The sequence below is a fragment of the Rutilus rutilus genome, assembly GCF_951802725.1.
Source record: "Rutilus rutilus genome assembly, chromosome: 15".
Lineage (NCBI taxonomy): Eukaryota > Metazoa > Chordata > Actinopteri > Cypriniformes > Leuciscidae > Rutilus > Rutilus rutilus.
In genome coordinates this window covers 30,180,091-30,202,912 of record NC_140220.1, presented here as the reverse complement: position 1 = coordinate 30,202,912, position 22,822 = coordinate 30,180,091, and the positions used below count along the sequence as shown (strand labels likewise).

The window sequence follows — 22,822 nt, the reverse complement described above, 5'->3', positions numbered from 1 at the left end:
CTGCTGACTTTAACATGTTCAACCATCAGCTGCTGATTGTAGATCTAAAGTCTTAGTTCCCTGTAGACTCCTTTGACAACAGATTCTATCATGTTTCATTTCTCTGCAAACACACCACTAGAGTCCTACAGAGTTCGGTGCTCTGACCTCTGATATTGTCTGTCTACAGCTTGATTAGTACATCACATGTTTTCTCTTATCACTTCTATAATGATGACAAATATTTTGGATGCGTAGAAGGGGGTTCAAGTCTGGGACCACTAGTGAACATTTTGCTATTTTGAACTTTTCTAATTTGCTAGATTTTTCTTCTTATCTTATCAAATTATATTATCAGCAGCATAATTTGAGTGAAAAGTTGAATTGAAAAATTAACATGAATTTTCAAATGTCCACATTTTCTGTAATGACAGCAGCACTCGTTTGTGTAAAGTCAAACAAATAGGAAGAACTTGTAGCTTTGCTTACGTGTCATGTAATGTCCCCTCTGGACCTCTCACAATGTATATGACAAATTTGTTATTGTGCTATGCATCCATTTATTATCTGTAGTAGTCACATCTGAAAATTGCTGATATACTAGCCTGGCCTTTCAGTTTTATGATAGCTATATGAGAATTTGATATATACGATGACGTCTGTAGTTTACACCCTGCTGAAGGCCGTTTCTCTCACTGTAATTCATCTTGAGGTGTTTAAATTGCCCTTTAAGAGACTGAGGCCACGCTGGGAAAATGATGTCTCAAGTGTTCAGGTATTCTGCAAAATATATAAATTATCTAACCGTTCATACCAAGAGGTCAAGGTTTGTCCATTATTGTTGTAGTCCACTTATCATACTATAAGTGTATAGTCCATACACGTATATGGGCTCCACTTGTTTGTTGTCATTTTAATTTTGTAAGTATGTCAGTTTTAATTTAAAGTATACATTTATTAACAGTCCAAAATGTCATTGAGATCAACAGAGTCTTGAAAACCTTCAGAAGGTCACAGATCTGTCGGATGAATGCTATGGTGGTATTTGACAACTGGATAGATGTTTAGAAGGGCATAAATTCTCCTCTATTTTGCTGTCTGTTTCTGTCCAACAGTGAAGAGATTTGCAACCTCTCTGCAGAGTGATTTGTGGGATGGACAGCCGTCCCTGAACCTCTGATCTGCAGAATGGAACAGAGAGACTGCAGAAGAGGGGAGGAGGAGGAGGAGGAGAGAAAGGGAATCTGACAGATGACTGCAATCTAGGGCAGGAGAACAGATGAAAGCATTAAAAAGATGGGGGGATTTCCAGATAATGAAGTTTTAGGAAAGACATAAGAACAGAGATGCAAACTCATCAGGGGTGAAAAGGTGACAAAGATGCGACCCCAGACAATACAAATATTTTTATACATGTAATATTTAAAACACTTTATTATTTGTTTCTAACACTTCTGCAGTAAAATTCTATTTAAAGGAGATCTACATTTCTAATTTTCGTTCATGGAGATAATAACACGGGAAAATGTTTTATGTTATATAATATACAAATGGGTAGGTTTAGTTATGTTAAAACATGTCTAAATAGTATAAATTATGCTGCCTGATATGTCATAATGGCAAAATTATTCCCCTAATATATAATTTCATCATGACGATAAAATTCCCATGCCCATCATGTTTTTGACACTCATTGTGTTTTGACGCCAAATGTGTCTAATGCAATGAGCTTTAGTGTCTAATGCAAAAATTACGCTAAAGGGGAGCCATGTGTGTTAAAAAGTGATGCAGAGGGATCCTGACCAAGCGTCCATATGTGATGAGTTGGGAGTGAAAACATTGCTTTTGTTGTATTAATGTACAGCATAAATGTGCTGAAATAGCAGAGCACAAGCCCAGTCACAAATCACATTTGTGACAACACACACACACTCACACCTGATGTCACACCTCTGTGCAAACCTCCCACCCACAATTGTGTGGTGCCGTAAAAGACAGATTGTGTTTACCTTTAGTTATTTCAGTTAAACAACTGTCACACTTAAGCACAGTGACTCAACCAGTTTTTTGTTGGTTGAACAGTTGTTAAATGCCCCGGGTGAGTTATGATCTTAGCAGCAGGCTCAGATTTTGCACCTTTTGCAGAAACTGCATAACTGGCCAATCAGAACTGTATGCATTTTAAAAACAGCAAGATTTATTTAGCTTAATTTATCCATAGTCCATGTCATGTCAGTTTTGCTCTTGTGTTCACTGTTATAATTGGCATAAAACCTTCCTATATGGATCAGTATGGTGATCTTGACTTTTTTTCCGCTTGAAGATTTCAGCAAGTGTAGTAAGTATCAGGCTACAGTTGTCTAATAGTTTTTGCATGGATCTGATCAAGAAAATCACGTTGAAAATGGAATAAACAACTCAAACAATAGCAGACGTGATGTGATGTCTTTCATTAAATTACATTTGATCTTGTGATGATGTTCAGTCAGTCCAATTCCTCAATAAATTTGTTGTGGAAAATGAATTTTCATAGTTTATTTATTGTTGACAACAATTTAAAATAACTGGTTTTAATATGTAATTGTTTCTGTGATGGCAAAGCTGAGTTTCCAGCATCATTACTCCAGTCTTCAGTGCCACATGATCCTTCAGAAATCATTAAGAAATATTTCTTATTATTATCAATGTTGAAACTGTTGTGCTGCTTTATATATATATGTTTGTTTTTGTGTGTGCAAACCATGATACACTTTTTTCCAGTTCAAACCAGTTCAAAAGAACTACATTTATTTGAAATAGAAATATTTTGTTACATTATAAATGTCTTTACTGTCACGTTTGATACATTTAAATGTCCTTGCTGAATAGAGGTATTAATTTCTCTTTGAAAAAAATCGTACTGACCCCAAACGTTTGACCAATGGTGTATTTTTGACACCTTAAAAGTTATGGATCTGTTAATGGCAAGTGATGTCAGATCAGATGCAGATGAAGGAAGGGAAGACACGTAGCTTTGATAGGGGAATTTGGGTGGGGTTGCCCCCATCAGGCTGGAATTCTGTGAAGGGGCTTCGGAATGTGGAGAATGACTGTCATGAGATAGGCCTGGGGGTCAGAGGCCAGGACGGGTTTAAAGGACACCTGCTGGACCACTGTCAAAGCTGGTTGAGGCTTGAGTCTTCTCACTTATGTTTATTTCTGCCTCTAAACAGAAATTAACTTTCTTAATATAATTGCATCGCTCACATATTTCCCTCAGCCCCACAAGCGAGTCTTTTGTGATTCCTATCACTGTTCTATTATTAAACTAGCCTGAAGCCTTTAACTCAATAAAATTGGGCTGCTCAGAGTGAAATGTCTTTTTGATAGGATGCTGCTTAATGTCTGTGATTCTTGTTTTCTCCAAACCTTAATGGACTTTAAAAGCCAAGCAGACAGTAGAAAGGGAAGGGAAAGGTGCTATATCTTTATCATATATACTAAAAATCCTCAGTTAACCTCTCAGAAGCTTATTTAAATCGGTAGTTTTCTAGAGTATAAAGGTGCTATTTAGATTACAGTCCTGTCCAGCAATGCTGACAGAATCCTAAATGTGATCGACAGGCCTTAGCATTCTGTCCTGGCTGAAATATTTACTGTACCTGTAGGATTTGTGAATGCTTGGTTATGTGGATACACCGTCTAAATTCCTGAGCCGGTCAGATCGTCTGTGTTTAAATGTTTCTAAATGTGTTTTCTAGGACATCACTGCTATTTTGAATTGGAATGTAGTCAACATGAAAGCTTGCGCTGAAATTAAAACCATGAATGTCAAATCCCCTCAAATCTTGGTATTCAACTGAGTTCTTCTCTTGCACCTGTTTTAACACTTTACTTTATACACAAGAGAAGTGCCAAACCTTTAGGATGGTACGCAGCTCTTTTACTGGATCTCCAAAAGTGGTGGCTCCTTTTTGGAATGGTTTCCATTTCAAATAAATGCTGTTGTTTTGAACTTCTATTCATCAAAGAATCCTGACAAAAACTGTTTTCAACATTGATAATAATAAGAAATGTTTCTTGACCAGCAAATCAGCATATTGGAATGATTTCTGAAGAATCATGTGACACTAAAGACTAGAGTAATGATGCTGAAAATTCAGATTTGCCAACTTACATTTAAAAAAAATAACAAAATAATTTTTTTATTATTATTATTATTGTAATAATATTTCACAAAATTACTGTTTTTAACTGTATTTTTGATCAAATAATGCCTTGGTAAGCATAGGAGTCTTCTTTCAAAAACATTTTAAAAAATTGTTCCGACCCCAAACTTTTAAACCTTAGTTTATACTATAATGTGAATATTTAAAAAAAAAAAAAAAAAAACACACTTGATTATTTCTATATGGTGACAATTCAAAACCAAAAGGCTAAAACTACAAATGAGTAAAGTTTTTACAACATATCACCGTTTTGACTAGCTACACACTAAATTGTATCGCCAGTGCCCTGCTGAAAAGATCATAGCACAATTATGACCCTTCATCTCTCTGTTTCTTTCTTTCTAGCCTCTTCAGAAGAATGGACAGATCTCTATTTCCAGTCTTAATGGGAAGACAGATGATCAGACAGAGTATAATGGTCACACGGAGGAGAACCCACCGGCTGAGGGTAAATGCTCTTACTATATGCGCTTGTACACTGTGTGTATATATCACTCTTATATCTTTATTACCGTGTCTGTGTGCGTGGAATGACAATGACTGACACTAATAGTAGTCCGCCTCCCAGCATCAGGGGTCTGTGTGTGTGTGTGTGTGTGAGGCTTAAGATGTGATCTTTATCTTTTTATCTGTGTGCCCTCGTACCCCAGCTGATCCTTCCCATAATCCCCAGCTATCATAGGGATGAGAACACCTACATAGAGGCTACAGTGAGTGGACACCAACATAGACCTACCAATGGACTGTGAGAAAACCCTAGAGCAATAATGCATACCGTGTTTATTTATATTGCTTTTTTGCATTATTTTCTTGCTTTTCAACTCAGAGAGACCACCGAGATGCTGCCCCCCAATAATATTTAGTAAGCCATGACCTAGCTGACCCCTTAAAGAGACCGGTGCATGTTTTTAATAAGCTAGCCTCATTGCATGTGTCGGAATTTTAGGTGTCTTTTATTTTTGTGGTCAAATAACACACTTTTTTCGTGATCAAATGGAGGAATTTCATCACAAACAAACTGAAAAAAGGAATTGTAGAATAACAAACTTGTAATTAAACCATGCATTTGTACAGAATTTAGGCTGCCCAGATAGGAATAGGAATTTGCATTTCGATGTGTATAAACAAAGAATTGTGAATATAAAATGAGTAGTCCACCATTTTTCTGTAGCTTAAACAGTAGAACATGGCAATTACAACACTAAGGTCATGGGTTTGATTCTCAGGAAATGCATGAACTGATAAATTGTACACCTTAAATGCAATATAAGTTTCTTTGGATGGGAAGGATCACAATTTTTCCCCGAAAAGTGCCCAATTCGTGAATGAATCATTCAGAGAATATCAAATATCAAATAATTATTTGATCACAAATTGGACATTGTTATTTTTTTCATGAATGTTATTTCTTGTTGTCTGAACATGTCTTAAAAGTATATCAAAGCAAGAATTGACTGGGAAACAGATCTTACTTAAGGAAATGACAGGAAGCAAGACCAAAGAAGACCAAATAGACTGTCTTCTGTGCCACATCCGACAGTGGAGACACATTCACATGCAAATAAAAACCTGTTCCTTGTCTTTGTGGCTGTAGATGCAGTAAGACATTACCGGTATGTAGAAAAGTCTCAATCATGACAATACCAGGACAAGCCATTGAAACACTCCCAAAATTTCTGATCTCAATACTGGCTTTATTTAATCTGCATGATGAATGCCAGCCAAGAGTATTTAGCCATAATGTTCTTGCGTGCTCAGTGCAGCCATTCATTTTCTCCAACATCCCCAGAGTACCAGAAAAACCCCTGGAACGTGTTATAGAAATGTACTGTGTGTAAAATTAATCTGTTGATATATCTGTCCGTTCTCCATTGTTAAGAAACCTCCCAAAAATATGATGCTGTCAGTTTTTAGTGCAACTTAACAATAGAAACCATGTACGCAGAGTCACAACAAGTCAAAAGAGAGAGAAGTATGATTATTTTGCTGTCCACTCTGCCAGAAATTTCTTGTGCAATGTCTCCTCTGCCAAAATCAACAAAGAAAGTAGTGCTCTCGGTATTAAAAAAACATAAATTTTTACCATTTCCTTTAATCAGCATCTTTTCGATTTTGAATACCCCTAGCTTTTCAAATGGTCACGGACACACAGCCATACATGCACGCTCACTCACACACACCTGATTGAACTGATGCACTTGCGTCAGCATAAAATTACAAACACAGATATTTGCATGACCTGCATGAACAGACATGCATCAGATACATTTATACAAAAGTTTGCAAAAGAATTAAGTTCTCCCACCCACACACCCACACACACAGACACACACAGACACACAAGCTGGCTGCCAGGCGTTTAGGAGGCGGCGGCGTGAGTGAGTCCAGAGAGTGAGCTCAACCATTATCTCATACTCAGTCCTCCTCCCCCACCAAGCCGTGTGTGTGTGTGTGTGTGTGTGTGCTTTTACTCTGATAGGATATGAGTCTGTGCTCCATATCAAACATGTTTTAACAGGCTGTATGTGATTATCTGTTTATCTCAGGAATTCCTGCTGGCATAAGTGTGTCGCTTTATTGTATATTTTCTTTTTGCTATCAGTTTAGTATGTGTGTTTTTCAATGTTTGACCTATTTCTGTGGAATTGTGTCCACAGAGAGCTCCACCTCTGAGATGGTTGATAATTGCTTCAGCTTTTTTATTGGTGTTCGGAATCTGAATCCAAATCTGAGTGATTTGATGTTGACAGTGTGTGTGTGTGTGTGTGCATCACTTCGTAGAATCATTTTACCAGAGCTGCAGTATGATTTGTGGTCAGATTCTTGGAAAATTGTGGACATATTTTTATTTTGGTTGACTACTTGTTTTCTAGTTCAAAATGACAAAAAATATTCAGGTCAGGGCCTTTTGAAACTACATACAAACTGCACTGATTTCTTATGTTGAGGTCTATTAGTAACTTGATGGATTTTCTTGACTGGGTAAGCATTTGATACTTTGAGTATGTTTCAGTAATACTACTCAGACACACAGATGAGGAAAGTTGAGATGACATGAGAATGGAATGTGAGAAGTGTGGAGCGATGAAGGCCTTGGCAGAAAGAGAAAACCACAGGGAGAGTGTGAATATATATTTGATTAAGTGTAATTTAATTCATTTAATTTGCGCCAATACAATTGTATAAGACATGTAAAGAAGGCATTAATCAAAAGAAATAAAAGTAAAAGCAGAAAGAGAGTGTAGTTTCATTTTTGTTTGGCTGTTAAACATTCGTCCTGACTATTGACATAAGGATATTGAAAGTGAGATTTGATCTGGATAAAGGGGGAATACACAGTTCAAACAATCAAATGTTGGCTTGATATTTTACATTACTACATGTTGACATACAATCTCACTAACTTATTACCTTTAGGTCATTCATGAGAAATTTGATTGTCTCATATTAGGTCATTGAGCTAAGTCAGTTGTATGGTTTGCCAACCATACTTTTTTTTAAGATATAAGATATTAAACCTTTTATTCAACAAGGACACATAAAATGGATTAAAAGCCACTAAAGACATTTTATAATATTCCACAAAAAAATCATTTTCAAATGAATGATGTTCTTTCAAACTTTATATTTATCAAAGAATCTTGAAGATATATATATATCAGGAAAGGTATCACTGTTTCCACAAAAATATTAAGCAGCACAACTGTATTCAACATTGATAATAATAAAAAATGTTTCTTGAGCACCAAATCAGCATATTACAATGATTTCTGAAGGATCATGTGACACTGAAGACTGGACTAATGATGCTGAAAATTCAGCTTTGCCATCACTAGATAAATTACATAATATAAAATATATTAAAAAAGAAAACAGCCACCGGCATATTTCACAATATTACTGTTTGTACTGTATTTTCTATTAAATAAATGCAGCCTTGGTGAACATAAGAGTTGGTGACACTTGGTGAACTTTCAAAAAACATTAAAAAAAAATGTTGACCACAAATGGTAGTGTATAATATATATGTTTGGATTGCAGTATCAATGACATAGCTACATAGAGCATAAGTAAACCAAATGGACCAAACAGTGGGATGAATTATGATGTCACTGTTACAAATTGTACCTTGCACTGTGACAGCTCATTGGAGTAGTCAGGTACTCTGTAAGAGTCATTGTCAAAATGTCCTTTCTGAAAATGAAAAATTAGCTGAGGGAAAGAAAATGACCTAATTGTCAAGGAAACTAGTGAGGGAAGAGGAAGCAATGACGCAAAAGAATGAGCGTTCTTCCTGTGCTGCATTCCTCAGCTTCCTCTATCCATAGAAAGCAAAGGAAACGGCAAGAATAACAGGGAAAGCTCGATATAGAGATATAGAGAGGAAGGTACGAAATGAAGAGATTGTGTTTTAAAGATAATGTATTGAGCAAAATCAATTGAAAGTATAAAGCAGGAGAATGCTGGAAACTTAGAGACAGTCTTCTGATACTGGCCAGATCTTCACACAGCTCTCATTTCCTTTTCCTCCCATTATTTCGGCATCATCTTCCTGGCTCGAGGAATTCGTGCATAGTTTGAGGGCGTGTGTATCTGGAAGTATGTGTGTACGTGTGTGAGCTGGGGTCTACAATGACGTCGTAGCATCCCCTGCAAGACCCCAGGCCAGTGGGATGCCCACCTCCCAATGGTCCCAGCCAAAACAGACTGCCGACTGCTCACGTTTCTGTGTTCGATCGCATTTCCCAGGTGGAAAAGATAACATGGATGTCATTCTGGGTATTGGATCCACCATGCCAGACCATGACGGTGATTGGCTGTTGGTATTTTATCATATCTTACTACATCAGGCAAGATTAGGTCATTCATATTAATTGTGTCTTCATCAAGTCCTCAAATATGACTCAGCTTTTGAGTAATACATACAGGAAGATGTAGAGGACAAGCTTCCTCTTTCGAGGAATGTCCATTACAGTAAATGGGAGTGACTCACGCTGTCTTTAGTGTGTGAGAGTCTGTTCTTATTGAATTCCATTCCTATGGAGTCACTGGGGACAAAAAGTCTTTCCCATGTGTCAAATCCCTCTGAACTGAGCCCCATGTCTCTGTCTGCTACTATAGATCACAATAAAGTCTGAGGGTGGCTATTCATCAGCTATTCAAGAAGAATTTGCCCTACTTGTCCCCTCTAGCTTTGCACCCAAACACTTATGTGTACTCTAGTGCTATAGTCCGGTTCAGTTTAGAAACTTAAACATCACAATAACATTTCAATCAAATCATTGTAATACAATTTGTGTTTGGTCAAGTGAATAATACAGAAGAAGCTTTTGGTTTTTGGCTGAGATAAAATACCAATCTTGACCAGATGAGTTTCTGCATAGTCTTTAGGTTCCAGACCAAACTGGATTAGAGTTGTTATCACCCCTTTAGAAGAAGATTTCAGCTGGAATTCGCACATTCCATGGGAACAATGGCAAGGTGTGAGATGTCTGATTAGACCCTTGTATACCGAAGAATCTCACTGGCATTCTTCAGCCATCCTCCTTCAACAAAGTTGAATGAAATAAGCTGCCTCAGTTTACGCTTTGAATGGACCATTTGCACTGTAAAGTGGCAGCCTCATTACATAAGCACTAAACTACCTAGTCTGGGACGCAAATTTAAATTGAAAGTCACTTTACCTGCTAACCTTTCACTTATAAACAATTCACATTGTTAATAGTAATAATATTTCAAAGCAACTGACATCTGTCAGAAAAGGTTACCATATTTGAAAATATGTTCAGGGAACATCCCCCAATAATCGTGAAAATAATTGTTTACAGTTTTTTCACTCACAATTGGCAGATGTGGCAAAAAGTTGCATACTTATAGCAGAGCCCTTGGACTGAGTGTTGTGGAGAAGATGTAAAGATGTGAGCCCGGTTGAGTGAAAAGGAGAAGAAGCAGAAAGATAAAGATATAGGAAAAGATATTGTGGAGTTCCTTGTTTCACCCTTGTCCATTTTATATGGAGCCTGCTGTTTAGGAGACGGGAAGGGGAGATGGAGCTCTGTAAAACATCATGTACAGAAATGCCTTTGATAACATGAGTAATCCTCCCTTCCTTCACACACACACATACACACATTTTAACTACGGTTTGACAATTTCTGTCGTTTTGAACAGGGAAAGAAAAAGTTGGAAAAAGGAATGTTTGTGTGAGTGGGTGGAGGGAGTGTGTGAAGAGGAGTGGAGGGGGAAGGAAGAGGGAAACTCATTCAGTAGAGAGGGGCTGAGAACAGCTGAAAAGTTGAGGAGGAGGAGTGGGGGGTGTTTGGGAGGGGGGAGTGGGGGGGCATGGGTGGGGTGGTCCCACATAGGACATGTGTCAGTGTCTGTTGAAATGTGTTTTACCCTCCCGCTCTCCTCATTCTCACCCAGAAACTCAGAAGAGGAGACGCCTGACCTCAACAAAAGCTCACAGGACAGAGAAAGAGAGGGAAACAAGAGTGTAGCTTTAAAGCCAATCAGCTGATCATAGTCTGAGAGGAAGCAGGACATTTACAAGAGGGGAGTTCAGAAACGCATCGCTGTCATCGAGTTAAACTGATTTTTTTTTCTTTTTTTTCCTGAAAAGTAATTGCAAAAGTTTTTGAAATGCTTGGGACAATAACTCTAACAGGTAAGATGCATCTAAAATCTATGACTTGTTATAGTTGGGGCGTATTATGGTTAATATTTTAGGACAGGGGAGCGATAATAAATTAGATCGGCACTGTAGGAGTTTCTAGATTTTATTTTCAGGTTTATTTTTATTATTAATGGATCATCTTATGAATTTATTCAGTAATCAGTCAATTCGGTAAAATGGTGGGCAAATTCTAATACATGATCTGTAGCCTATTGTGTAGAGGCTAATGTTATTAAATAGCCTACTTGAATATTTGTTATTCATCAAAAAAATCTCGAATTTTTCATTCAAGTAATTTATTGCTTTCTCTGACATATCTCAAGATTTTTTTGTGTGTATGTTTAATTATTTTTGTATTTCATTGATTCTTGCTCTTTGATAGAATCTAGAACTTATGGAATATCAGGGATTTGTTTTTAAATTAAAATTTGTTCTGTATATTGACAGTGTGAAGCATTAACCATTAAGTGTGGGAGACCAACCTAAACCTTATAATGTTTCATTTCAAACCACTTCGTATTCATTTTTAGTATGTGAAAAAAGTACAGCTGTGGGTTTATACATGTAATGTATAGAATTCTTGGAGCTGATGGGCTATAGTGGTCTCAGATGTCCTTCTTTTTAAGGAATTTTAATGAGTTTTTAAGCCCCTTAGATCTTAGTCAGGGTTCTCTATAGAGTTGTTGTGGGTGTATGGAATTGATTACCTGCTGCACATGACTTCAGAGAGTGTTTTGATTAGCTGGGGATGTTTATTAGGACTTTTTTGTGGATGTTCTTATCTTTGTTTATATCAGTTTAATCTATTTTGTCCTAAATTGACAATTTAATTTGACTTAAATTGGCTTAAAGGGATAGTTCACCCAAAAAAAAAAAAAAAAAAAAAAAAAAAAAAAATTCATCATATACTAACCCTCAAGTTGTTACAAACCTGTATTAGTTTCTTTCTTCTGTTGAACACAAAATAATATATTTTAAAGAATGTTGGTAATCAGGAAAAAAGTTATGGAAGTCAGTGGGCCCCATCAACTGTCTGGTTACCATCATTCTTTAGATATATATTATTTTCTGTTCAACAGAAGAAAGAAACTTACACAGGTTTGGAACAACATGAGGGTGAGTAAATGATGACATAATTTTTTATTTTTGGGTGAACTATCCCTTTAAATTTCATATATGCTCTAAACACATATATGTCAAAGGGAGTCACAGAGTTACTAAAGTGTAGTTATTTAGTGCAGGAGGTGGGGTAGTTGGCCTGGTGGGGGTCCGACAGTCAGTCTACTGCTGCAACCTCCCTAAACACACAGACTCCACTAATGAACAGCCTATATTTGCATGTAACAGCAAGGGGTAGTGGGTTGTTGACCATTACCTCAGGCCCATCTCAACAAACATCCACCCCTCCCCCATATTTCTAGAAAGCCCTATCACACCACTGTGATTTCAGATGGCATCTTCCCCCACCCATTCCAAAATGCTCACCCACAGTTTCACACTTTAGCAGCCACAACAGACACGCTTTTTTGAATTCCTTGGCTCGAGTTTCCCCAGTATGAGCCACCATTAAGACAAAGGCAAATGTAGGGCAACTGGTGGCTTCACCAAGTCTTTGACCCATTTTGTCTTTAACGTACTCATGTAAAAATATACATGCACATATACAATGTGTCTTTTTGCATGAGAATGTGTGTCCTTCATATTCTTAAACTTAACTTCTTAGTTAAAATTGTAAGAAGAAACATCTGGGAATACACCCAGAAGGAGATGTTTTTAAAATAACGTAGTAAAGATGAATTAAAAACATATAATCTGTAGTTGCAGATTTATCAAGTCCTGTATAATGTAAACAAACACACACAAAAAAAAAAAACATGAGTGCATCTTTAAGGTGGGTTTCTAGTTTAATGATATTTTCTCTTTCCAAATGTTTGTCTAATTATGGTACTACCCTGACATTTAGATCCCACCCAACTTTAACACTTTTACAAACACTGCACAACCAGAAATGTTTCAATTATAAACCTTACTGCTTGTGTTATAAATCAGTCTTCCATATCACCAAGGCTGAGAAATTTCTGTCTGTCATTCTATATGGCTTCCCATAATGCCCGTTTCCCATTTTACAATAAGGATTTAATCATGGTAGTTTAAGTTCCAGGATGGACAATAGTGTGGGCCCCCCACCCCTTTTAGTCAAAGCAGGAAAAAACAGAGTCCTATTGTGAGACAAAGAGGACAACACAATACAGTCCTCCTAAGCTGAAGTTTAGATTTTGGTTTGGTCTGTGGGGGGTTTGCTGTATTGTCTTTGCATCCCTATACCATATTGAATTGTGGGATTAGGTTGGTGCTTCGTTAAATTTAAATCATATATTGAAAACGTGGAGCTCCATTTTGTTTTAAACCTACATAAAATTGATGGATGAATTTAAGAGTGATTTTCCACGGAGTGACCACAACACGATAAAGAGCATCAGTATTTTATTTTAATGACCGTCAGCTGATCTGAAAATGATGGTAGGCATATAAGTCAGTCCAGTTGTTTCATTGTATGAGTTTCAAGGTTAGGGTAATCAATCCAAGACTTTACCAGTCACATAAAAATAAAATTGTTCTAAACAATGTATAAATCATTTTGACCTCTGGCTTAAGTTGATTTGGTAGATAAATGGGTTTGCTGCCCCTTTAACTCAGCCTGTGTCATATAAGTGCGTAGGAAGGCAAGTAATGTGATATCCATGCATTAAAAATGCTTGGAATTTGTTTTTAAAGTCACTGGGTGGGTTTCAGACCCCAGAGCAAGAGCAAGCAGAGCCAGATGTGAATGGTCCCTTGCTAGGTTGGATGTCAAAGGGAAACTGAGCCTCCAGGAGGCCCACACTACATGCAAACTCGACTCCCTCTTCCTAGCCCCACACCCTCAAAACCGACCCACTCCTGTCAAAACACAGATAGTCAAGGGAGGAATTTAAGACATTATAAGTTTGTGTGTGTTTGTGTTCTTTTGTTTATCCCACCTGTTGCAATTTTAGTTAAAAAAAAATCTCGGATGCTTAAGAACTGGACACATATACAGGCTTAAGGTAGATTAATAAAGTAATATTACAAACCACCCCCTTCATTATGTGTTTGCTGTGTTTTATTAAATAAGGTCAATTGCATAGTCTGCATAGCATAGTTTGGCAACATAGCCTGCATAACTGTGAAGCTTACAACATGGAAATTTCCCCTGGTTGCCTTGATGTAAAATCTTGTCATCATTCCCCAGATTTCATTAGGAAAGAGACCAGAAAATGTAAGCTTATTATCAAATTACCATCATATGCCTGATTAAATCTGTACAGGGGGTGAATATTTTTGCAGGTTTTCTAGCAATGTGGCTCTGATTTCCTTCAAATGCCACAACCCTCCATCTTGAAATAATTACATTAGATCATGTATTTTGCTTTTATTACTCTAAATAGTTTTTTCTACACTTAGTCATTTTGAGAATTGGCTATCCATAAGAGACAAAGGAGTTTTATAAGGCTTTGAGTGTTATGATATTTGATAATCTGTTAACTCATTCCTTGATGATTCCAATGATAATGGCTTCATTTATGCCATTTGTAAACTGTAACTGAAAAAATGTACTAGAAACTTCACTAAAACTGCATATTTTTCATTACAGTTGGCCAGACAGACACGATCTCCCAAAAAGAAGACAGCCCTGAAACAATTGAGGTGCATCAGGAAGAGGTTACCCCTCAAGTTAATGGAGAGAAAGGAGACGATTCTGCAAATGCAGATGAAATTACAACTGCAGAAGAGAAGGTTGTAGAAGAAAAACAAGAGGAGACAAATGAGGTGGGCTTCAAGAAGATCTTTCGTTTTGTTGGATTCAAGTTCACTCTGAAGAAAGACAAGAATGAGAAGACTGAGCCTGTGCAACTGTTGACAGTGAAGGAAGCAGAGAGTGGTGCAGATGCAGCTGCTGAGGAAAAGAAAGAGGAACCTGCAACAGAGGAAAACAAATCTGTAGAAGACAAATCACCAGAGACCACAGAAAAAGAGCAGGAGGCCACGACTGAAGATGTGACTGATAAGGCAGAGAAACCAACTGACCAAACTGTAGTTGATGCCCCATCAGAGACTGAAAAGGCAAGTGATGGGGCAACCGAAAAACCTGCTGAAGAAATGGGGACGATATCAGAGAAAGAACCAGAGTCAGAAGTGCCAACTGAATTGCCCACAAGTCCACCCTCTCAAGAGACACAGAGCCCCTTTAAGAAATTTTTCACTCAGGGAATCTTTTCTAACCTGCGGAAGAAGACAAGCTTCAAAAAGCCCAAAGATGAGGAACAAGTCAAAGAAAAGTCTGCAGAGGAGGACATTAAGGAAGCTGAGGAGACCGCAGATGGTGTTGTTGAGGGTATAGAGGAAGCTAAAGTGGGTGCAGAGAAAGAACCAGCTGAGGGTGAGCAAGTAGAGAAACTCTCAGAAACAGTTGAAACTAAAGCTGAAACTGCAGCTGAATCAACTTCCACTGAGACAGAAAAGACACAAGATCTTAAACTAGAGGCTGAGACTACAAGTGAAGCTGAAACGTTGACTCAGACTGAAACTGCTGAAGCTCCAGCTGCTGAAACTGTTGATGAATCCCAACCTATTGATGATGCAAAACCAACAAGTGACAAGCCAGATGTTTCAGATGAGGTGACCACTGAAGCTGAAATCCTGTCATCTCAGGAGAAAGCCAAGGCCCAGGGAAGCCCACTTAAGAAGCTGTTTACAGGAGCAGGTCTAAAAAAGCTGTCATCCAAAAAGCAGAAGAGTAAGAAAGAAGCCGAATCAAAGCAAACAGAACCAAGTGAACAAGTTGCTGAAAACCTCCAGTCTTCCACTGAGTCTGCTGAGCCCCAAAAACCTGACAGCGGAGCATCTTCTCCAGAAGAATCTGGTGAGCATCTTGTGGGGGAGGTAACTCAAGCTGAGGTGGCTCAAGCCGTGGAGCCTGATGGTGAACCAGTCACTTCTGACAGTGAGAAAAAGAAAGATGGAATTTTACCTTGGTCCTCTTTCAAAAAACTAGTCACTCCAAAAAAACGAGTCAAAAGGCCATCTGAGAGCGAAGATGAAGCCCCTGGAGACAAACCCAAATCTTCTACCCTATCTTCAACTGAAAGTGCCATCTTCGATGAGAAAACTGATGAGCCTAAACCCTCTGAAGAGGTACCATCTGAGTCTAAAGAAGAATCACAAGCAGAATCTAAGGCTGAGACAAAAGTTGAGAAGCCTGAACCAGTTGCAGAGGAGTCAAAAAGAAAAATGGATACATCTGTGTCCTGGGAAGCTCTTATTTGTGTGGGGTCAGCTAAAAAAAGGGCCAGAAAAACTTCTGATTCTGATGATGAAGAACCTAAAATTGAGGAAGAAGTGCAGCAGTCTGGAGAAGAGCAGACGAAGACTGCCGAGTCCCCTCTTGTAAGCTCTGGTGAAGCTGATCATGAGAATTTGGCTTCTTCCCCTGAACCAGAGGAAGAACTTGTGTCTACCTGGGAGTCCTTCAAGAGGCTGGTAACCCAGAGGAAGAAACCTAAAGCAGAAGACAAGTCTGATGAAGCCTCAGGCCCAGAGCAGACAACCTCTGACAGTGAAATCCCCAAAGAAGAATCCTCTTTCTCTTTGAGGAAATTGATTCCCCGCAGGAAGAAGAAGTCTGATGGTAAACAAGAGCAGGTTTCTTCTGACGTTGGCTCTGCAGAGGATGACTCCGACACTCCAGCTGTGGTGCCTCTTTCCGAATATGACAATGAACCATCTGCAGAGGCAGAGGAGGTGAAGCAGGAATCTGCACCAGTAACTCAGACAAACGCCATAGCTGAGGATAGATCACCATCTTGGATCTCAACCACTGTGGAAAATGTTGAGGATGAGACAGAGGGAAAGCAATTGAGTGACATACCCGAAGAAGGAGACACAGCTGCCACACCCAAATCAACCGATAACACCATTGCAGAGGACATTGTCGAGCTTACATCAGAAGCAGTTACGGCCCTTGAACAAGTAGAGGAGACTGAAATGGTTTCTGCTGTTTCACGCGTTACAGCATCTCCAGTTACATCAGGTGAGACAACTCCTGTCCCAGGTGATGGTGTAGAGAAGACTGATGTCGTACTACAACAAGCTGTGGAAACTATCAGTGTTACCACAAGTGCCATAGCTGTCACCATGACTAAGGAACAGGAAAACGTAGTTGCCGTCATCACTGACGCTCTTCTGGTTGAGTCAGCCATCAAGGAAGAGAAAACAGTCTTGGTTGCACACGAGAAAACAGAGGCAACCGCTGTTTGCACCGGCCTTGACACTAGTGAAATAAAGGCGGTAAAAGAAGAAAGCCTCAATCAGAAGCCTTTAGTAGAGTCAGTCACAGTTGTTACTCAGGCAATAGTCACAGAGTTAGCTATTGAAGACAAAACACAGGAGCCTGAAAAGGTCAGTGTGACTGAGGATAAGGTTCATGAGGCTCAGATAAGTGTAGGTCAAGTAGAGCTCAAAGATGAGCCCATAGAAAATGCAGTTGAGGAGAAAGCACAGTTTGAAGAGATGAAGGAGATATCTGAAGCTGAGACTGTGAATGATCTCCAAGAAGTAGCAGCAGTCAAAGTAGCGCTTATCAATGCTGTACAACAGGAACCAGAATTTCTAGAAGAGCCGGTGATGGCAGAAAAATCCCCTCAGGTTGAGGCTGCAGGTCCTGTTGAAGCAACTGTTGAAGAGTCAATCTGTGCTCAAACTGTAGAAGTCACAGAAGTTACTGTTGCTGAAGGTGAGAAAGTGCAAGAACTGAAGGGTGATAAAGAGGCATTTGCCACTGTTGAGATAGCATCTGTGGAGGGAGTTGCCATCGCTGAAATAGAGGAGGCCACGGCAACCCTTCCAGAGGTGTCTGCTTCTCAAACTGCTTTGTCTACGGAAGATTGCATTCCTGTTGTGGCTGAAGAATCCACTGAAGAATTAGCAGTCATCAAAGAGACTGTCTGTGTTATAAACTCAACATCTGAGACGACAGAATCCCATTCAGCAGATCTAGCTCATGAAACTGTTATGGAAAATGTTCCTCTTGTTCTTCCCACTGGTGACCACAATATCCAGGTTATAGTGAATGATGTTGAGGTTGTCTCTGCTCAAGGAGTCAGTGAGGGAAACTTTGAAGTAGCCTCAACAAAGGTTAGTGTTGTGTTTGAGGAAGTTATTGAGAATGCAAAAGAGGAAACTGAAGTGATCCAGGCATCCCAAGTGACAGAGGCAGAAATCATTGAGAAACAGAGCAGTGTTATTGTGCAAGAGGTCATTCAAATTGTTGTGGAGAACCTTGCTGAGGCACATGCAGAACAAAAAGTGTCTGAGAAAGCCACTGAGGAGGTAGAGAGCTGTGCCGCATCAGTGGAAGTCAAACTTGAAGAGTTCCCAGCGGTTTTTGAAAAACCTTCAACAGAAGTCATTTCAGGAGAAAAAGCTCCACTAGAAACAAGCCCAGAGAAACAAAAGGCATCTGACGATAGCTGCAAAGACGACAATGAACAAACTTGCATTGTCACTGAGAAACCAACAAAAACAGTCAATGAAGCCATCCTGATCTCTGAAACAGTCCCAGTCTCTATCACAGATGAAATCCATGCTCAAAATGAGGAGGTTGCCACAGTCTCTGTGGCAGATGTGCACCAAGAAACAGAGTTAACGAAAAGTGAAGTCGAACTAAAGCAAGCAAAAGAGACCAAAGAAAGTGAAGAAGGAAAAAGTCAAGTTGAGTCAGATTCCACAGAAGTGCCAACAGAAATCAAGCAAGAGACACAAGATTCAGAAGTTTCAGAAGCCATACCAGAAGAAAAGATGACAGAAATATCTGCAAGTCAAGACCAGTTTGTAGCTGAGCAGTGTCAACTGGCACAGGAGGTACAGATTGAGACTGCACAGGAGTTTAACGTGGGTTTCATAAATGTCATAGATGCAGATAATGTACCTGTTCAAGACATTGAGACAAACATGAAAGAAGACGGTTCAGATGGTCATGAATCAGTAGTAGACAGACCTCAGAAAGACTTGGAAGAGCCTCAAACGAAGGTTTCAACAAAGGACACGACAAACCAGGGAGAGTCCAGAGATCCAGATTGTCAAAAGACGGATGCTAAAAATGTACCTGCCAAGCTGGAGACTGCTCCTGAGAAGACAGCAAATGCCATTGCAGTAGAGGAGGTAGTGGAGGAGGTCGAGAATGAGATTGAGCCTGTCTCCACAGAGGTTGTCACAGTGTCATGAGCAGGTTAGTCTTTATACATTTATTGAAATTGCTTTGTTAATTTTATTTTTTGTTTTTTACCGTAGAACTAAACAACAATAATAACAAAATATTAAAATGTTTTCAAAATTAGTTTTGTCCATCACAAACAAAAGAGTTCCACATGTTCCACATTAGCTAGTAAACTTCACCATCAGTCTTCTTCAGTTTTTTCATGGTGCCTTTTTAAAAGCATCAGTTGATCGTAGTTTTATTAGGGGTGGATTTCCATTCGGTGAGATGAAAAAGCTTTTGTTCCATGTACCAGTATCCAAGGGACCTTCGGTATCAAAGCAGGAATGCCGCTGCCTGACCCTTCACTTCACTGCTGGGTCTTAAAGGGAAGCCGTGTGAAGAGAGATGAACTTGTGGTGAAAGACCGAGTCTAATTCCCCACCCCCTCCCTTATACGCTCTCTTATTCTCTTCCAATCATCAAAGCTTTTAATATGTAGTTAGAGAACCAATTAATTTTATAAGATACACTGTATGATCAAATACAATCCATGGTAGTGTCATATCAGCATACGAGCAGATAAAATGATAAAAAAAAATCATAAAAGTTGTATTCTATGATATTGATAGATTATTATTTATTCAATTAAATAAGTCTTAAAGTACTGAATGAAGTAAAGTGCTACCTGACTCTCCATGTCAGTTTTCCCAAGAAATTATTAAGGAATGCTAGGTAATAATATAGGAGGGGCACTTGAATGGGTAATACTAAATTACTGTAAGTACATTGACATAGTTTTAGTTTTTGTGTAGTCAAGCTACAGTCTTCATCGAATACATGTTGCATGTCACGTCTTTTGGAATGTGCGCACAAAGCTCTTGATTGTTTATAGTTTGATTAATGTGTTTACATCCAAACTGCATTACCTAGATTAATTAAAAAGATGAATTATTGTTTTAGTCCGACTTGAATCAGAAAGTGCACGTAAATATACTTGATACTCATATTACATTTCAAAATGATTACACATTCGCAATAAAAACATTCATAATCAGAGGCAACTCCATAAAATAAATACATGTATTACCCGTCACCTATTAAAATAATTACACTGTTCAATGAGCCCAAATGTTTAGTGAGACCAAAAAAGGAAGGGGATGGGAGAGGAGAGCTGGGTGTGTCTGCTAAATGTTTGATGAGTGCTAATGCAGCACTGCAGTAGAGCAGACGCTGGTGATATATAACATCGCTGCATGAGCTTTGGTGCAAGGCCCACTCTCTTCTCTCTCTCACTATCCCCTTTGCCTTGGTGACTTGTGCTGAGTCATACAACAGAGTGAGACAGTGGTTGGAGGCACAGAAGATGCAGTGCAGATGGAAAGAGCAATGTTTGTATTAATGTGAAATGATAGGTGACAAAGCAGTAGGATAGTAGCTTGTCATGCTAATTGATTAAAGAGCTGTGAGAAGAGCAAAGGAAAAGAGTGCAAAGTATATTGCAGTTTTGAATTGACATTAGCAGACTTAGCAGTGTACGTGATAAATAAGCTTAAAATGTTTTGCAAACAAAATGCTAATGTACTAGCATCTGGTTGGCTTTTTTTTTCTCACCACTTTCCTTTATGTCTTGCAGTCTGCATGTAAAAAGCGGTCACATGACTGGGACACCGAGCTTTCCGGAAAGCAGGAAGTGAGTGGCAGCCATGGAGGACATTAAGAGACAGTGCTCTGTCCCAACTCCCAGAGCAAGAGACTAAAGTTCAATCTCTCTTCTCTCTCTCTCTCTCATTTAATCCATCCATTCATCCCTCTATTCCTCTTTCCTAATTCACTCTCACTCAGCTACCATATCACTGAGGTCTTGTGCCTCACTGGACTTATCAAGGGATGTCTCCTATTCCCACTTTACTGTTTTTTGCCAAATTGCTTAAGATGCCATGTTTCAACGTGTAACATTACGATGGACATTTTAATTTTTTTATTAGTTGTTAAGCAGTCTGCCGAATGGAGAGAATATGTATGTGTGGATCTTGTATGAGCTAATGTGTGTTTGTGATGGAGTAGGATGGTTGTTATTTTGTATATTGTATTTATATCTAAAATATTCTCTCAGCCCTCTCAAAAACATTCTAACCTTCTACAAACCCATTGAAATCATGATGTCATGCTGGTGTGAAATTACAAAATATTATTTAGTCAAGTAATTTGAGCAAATATGGTACAGATACACCTTCTACAGCTATAGTAAATGAAAAAGTGCATAATATGCTGTGGCTGTAATGTGAAAATGAGGTCAAATTCAGTGAACACTGAAACACAATATCAAGCCGTTATCATCTCCATGCTCACTGTAGATATACCACTTTTCTGTCCTTTACTGTGAAATGTTGTATTTTTATTATGTATATTTATCATGCACAATCACAATGAACGATTTTACCATTGATGCGTGACATTTGAGATTTTAAAAGAGTCGATTTGATTTTGCTTTTAGTGGTACCCTGTGAAAATAGATGATCACGATGATGACAAACGCCTGCATGAGTAGGGATTGTTTAAAAAGGGACATTTTATTGTCCTCAACATACATGTGCACTTCACTGTTTGACGGCCTTAGCAAAATGCATGTTTTAACACCTAAAAATGCACCTGAGGTTAAGGGAAAACTGTGAGAAAATTGTGCGAGGAGAATTGTATTTACACCATCCAACACAGGTTGTCCAGTTAGTTACACATGGTTTTGGTTCACATATAAGTGGGTATTCAGTAATATAGTGTAGGGGTTTTTTTTTTTTTCGCATTTCTAATCTCTGTAACAAGGACTGTTATTTCTTTGAAAGACATGTAGATGCCTTATTGTCAGTCTCTTTGAAATTAGTAGTATTGTAGCCATACATGCAGGCAAATAAAAGCATTTCAAAATATGTACGGTAATGTGACAGTTGTTGCATATTTGGATGATGATGGTGACAAACTGTAAAAGAAAACGTTTAGCCTGTCAGAAAGCAAATGACAGAGACTGAAAAGGGGATGCACTATCTTCAATAGAAAAACAGCTCTGCTACTACTGTCACGCTTTGAATGAACAACCCACTCACATTCTTTTCTTAGCTTTTTATAATACAGTCTACTGTGAAGCTCTTTAACATTTGTACAAATTGTATACCTATGTACCTTAAGTCATGTTGTAATATTAACAAATAACCAATGAAAGCATTAAGGAATGTTATATACCAGTAGCATGAGCCTCACCTCTTTTTGTATTCTTCAAGCTGTTAATAGTATGGATACAAAATCATGTCTATATTTCATTCAAATAAAGCTAGTGTAAATCAAGCCGACTAGTTTTTTTTTTTATGTGGTTTTGTTTTTGAGCGTGTATCGCCAGGTGGTGGGAGGATACTGAAAATATAAATGAATTGGCATAGGTAAAATGCTGGGAATATTTAACTTTTAAGTCTAATACTTTTTTGCAAGTTTTGATGTAGTGGCACCACAATGGTGCCATCTAGTGGCTCACATAACTAGATTTAAACGAACATGCTGTTTATCCCTCTGATTGTTAATTTCACATGGATGGAGGTACAAAGGCAACATATCAGCCCTCATGATTGATTATGTAAGAAGGATCCACAGTTTACCAAAAACCTGTACAAAATTGCCTCGAGCAGAGAATGGGCTTTA

The 22,822-nt window shown here is 38.5% G+C and overlaps 1 protein-coding gene across 2 annotated transcripts in view; it reads left to right on the top strand.

Moving 5' to 3' along the window:
* Positions 1-22,474, top strand: part of akap12b (A kinase (PRKA) anchor protein 12b) — a 40,248-nt gene extending 17,774 nt beyond the window's left edge. The window contains exons 2-4 of one of the 2 annotated variants that reach the window (XM_084432558.1): positions 4,533-4,635; positions 14,537-19,168; positions 20,772-22,474. In XM_084432558.1, the coding sequence (XP_084288684.1) occupies positions 4,533-4,635; positions 14,537-19,164 (4,731 nt within the window). In that variant the 3' untranslated portion in view covers positions 19,165-19,168; positions 20,772-22,474. Of the gene's footprint in view, positions 1-4,532; positions 4,636-10,452; positions 10,855-14,536; positions 19,169-20,771 lie in introns of those variants that run through there. The other variant, XM_084432559.1, reaches the window with a different exon arrangement.
* The last annotated feature ends 348 nt before the right edge of the window (positions 22,475-22,822 follow it).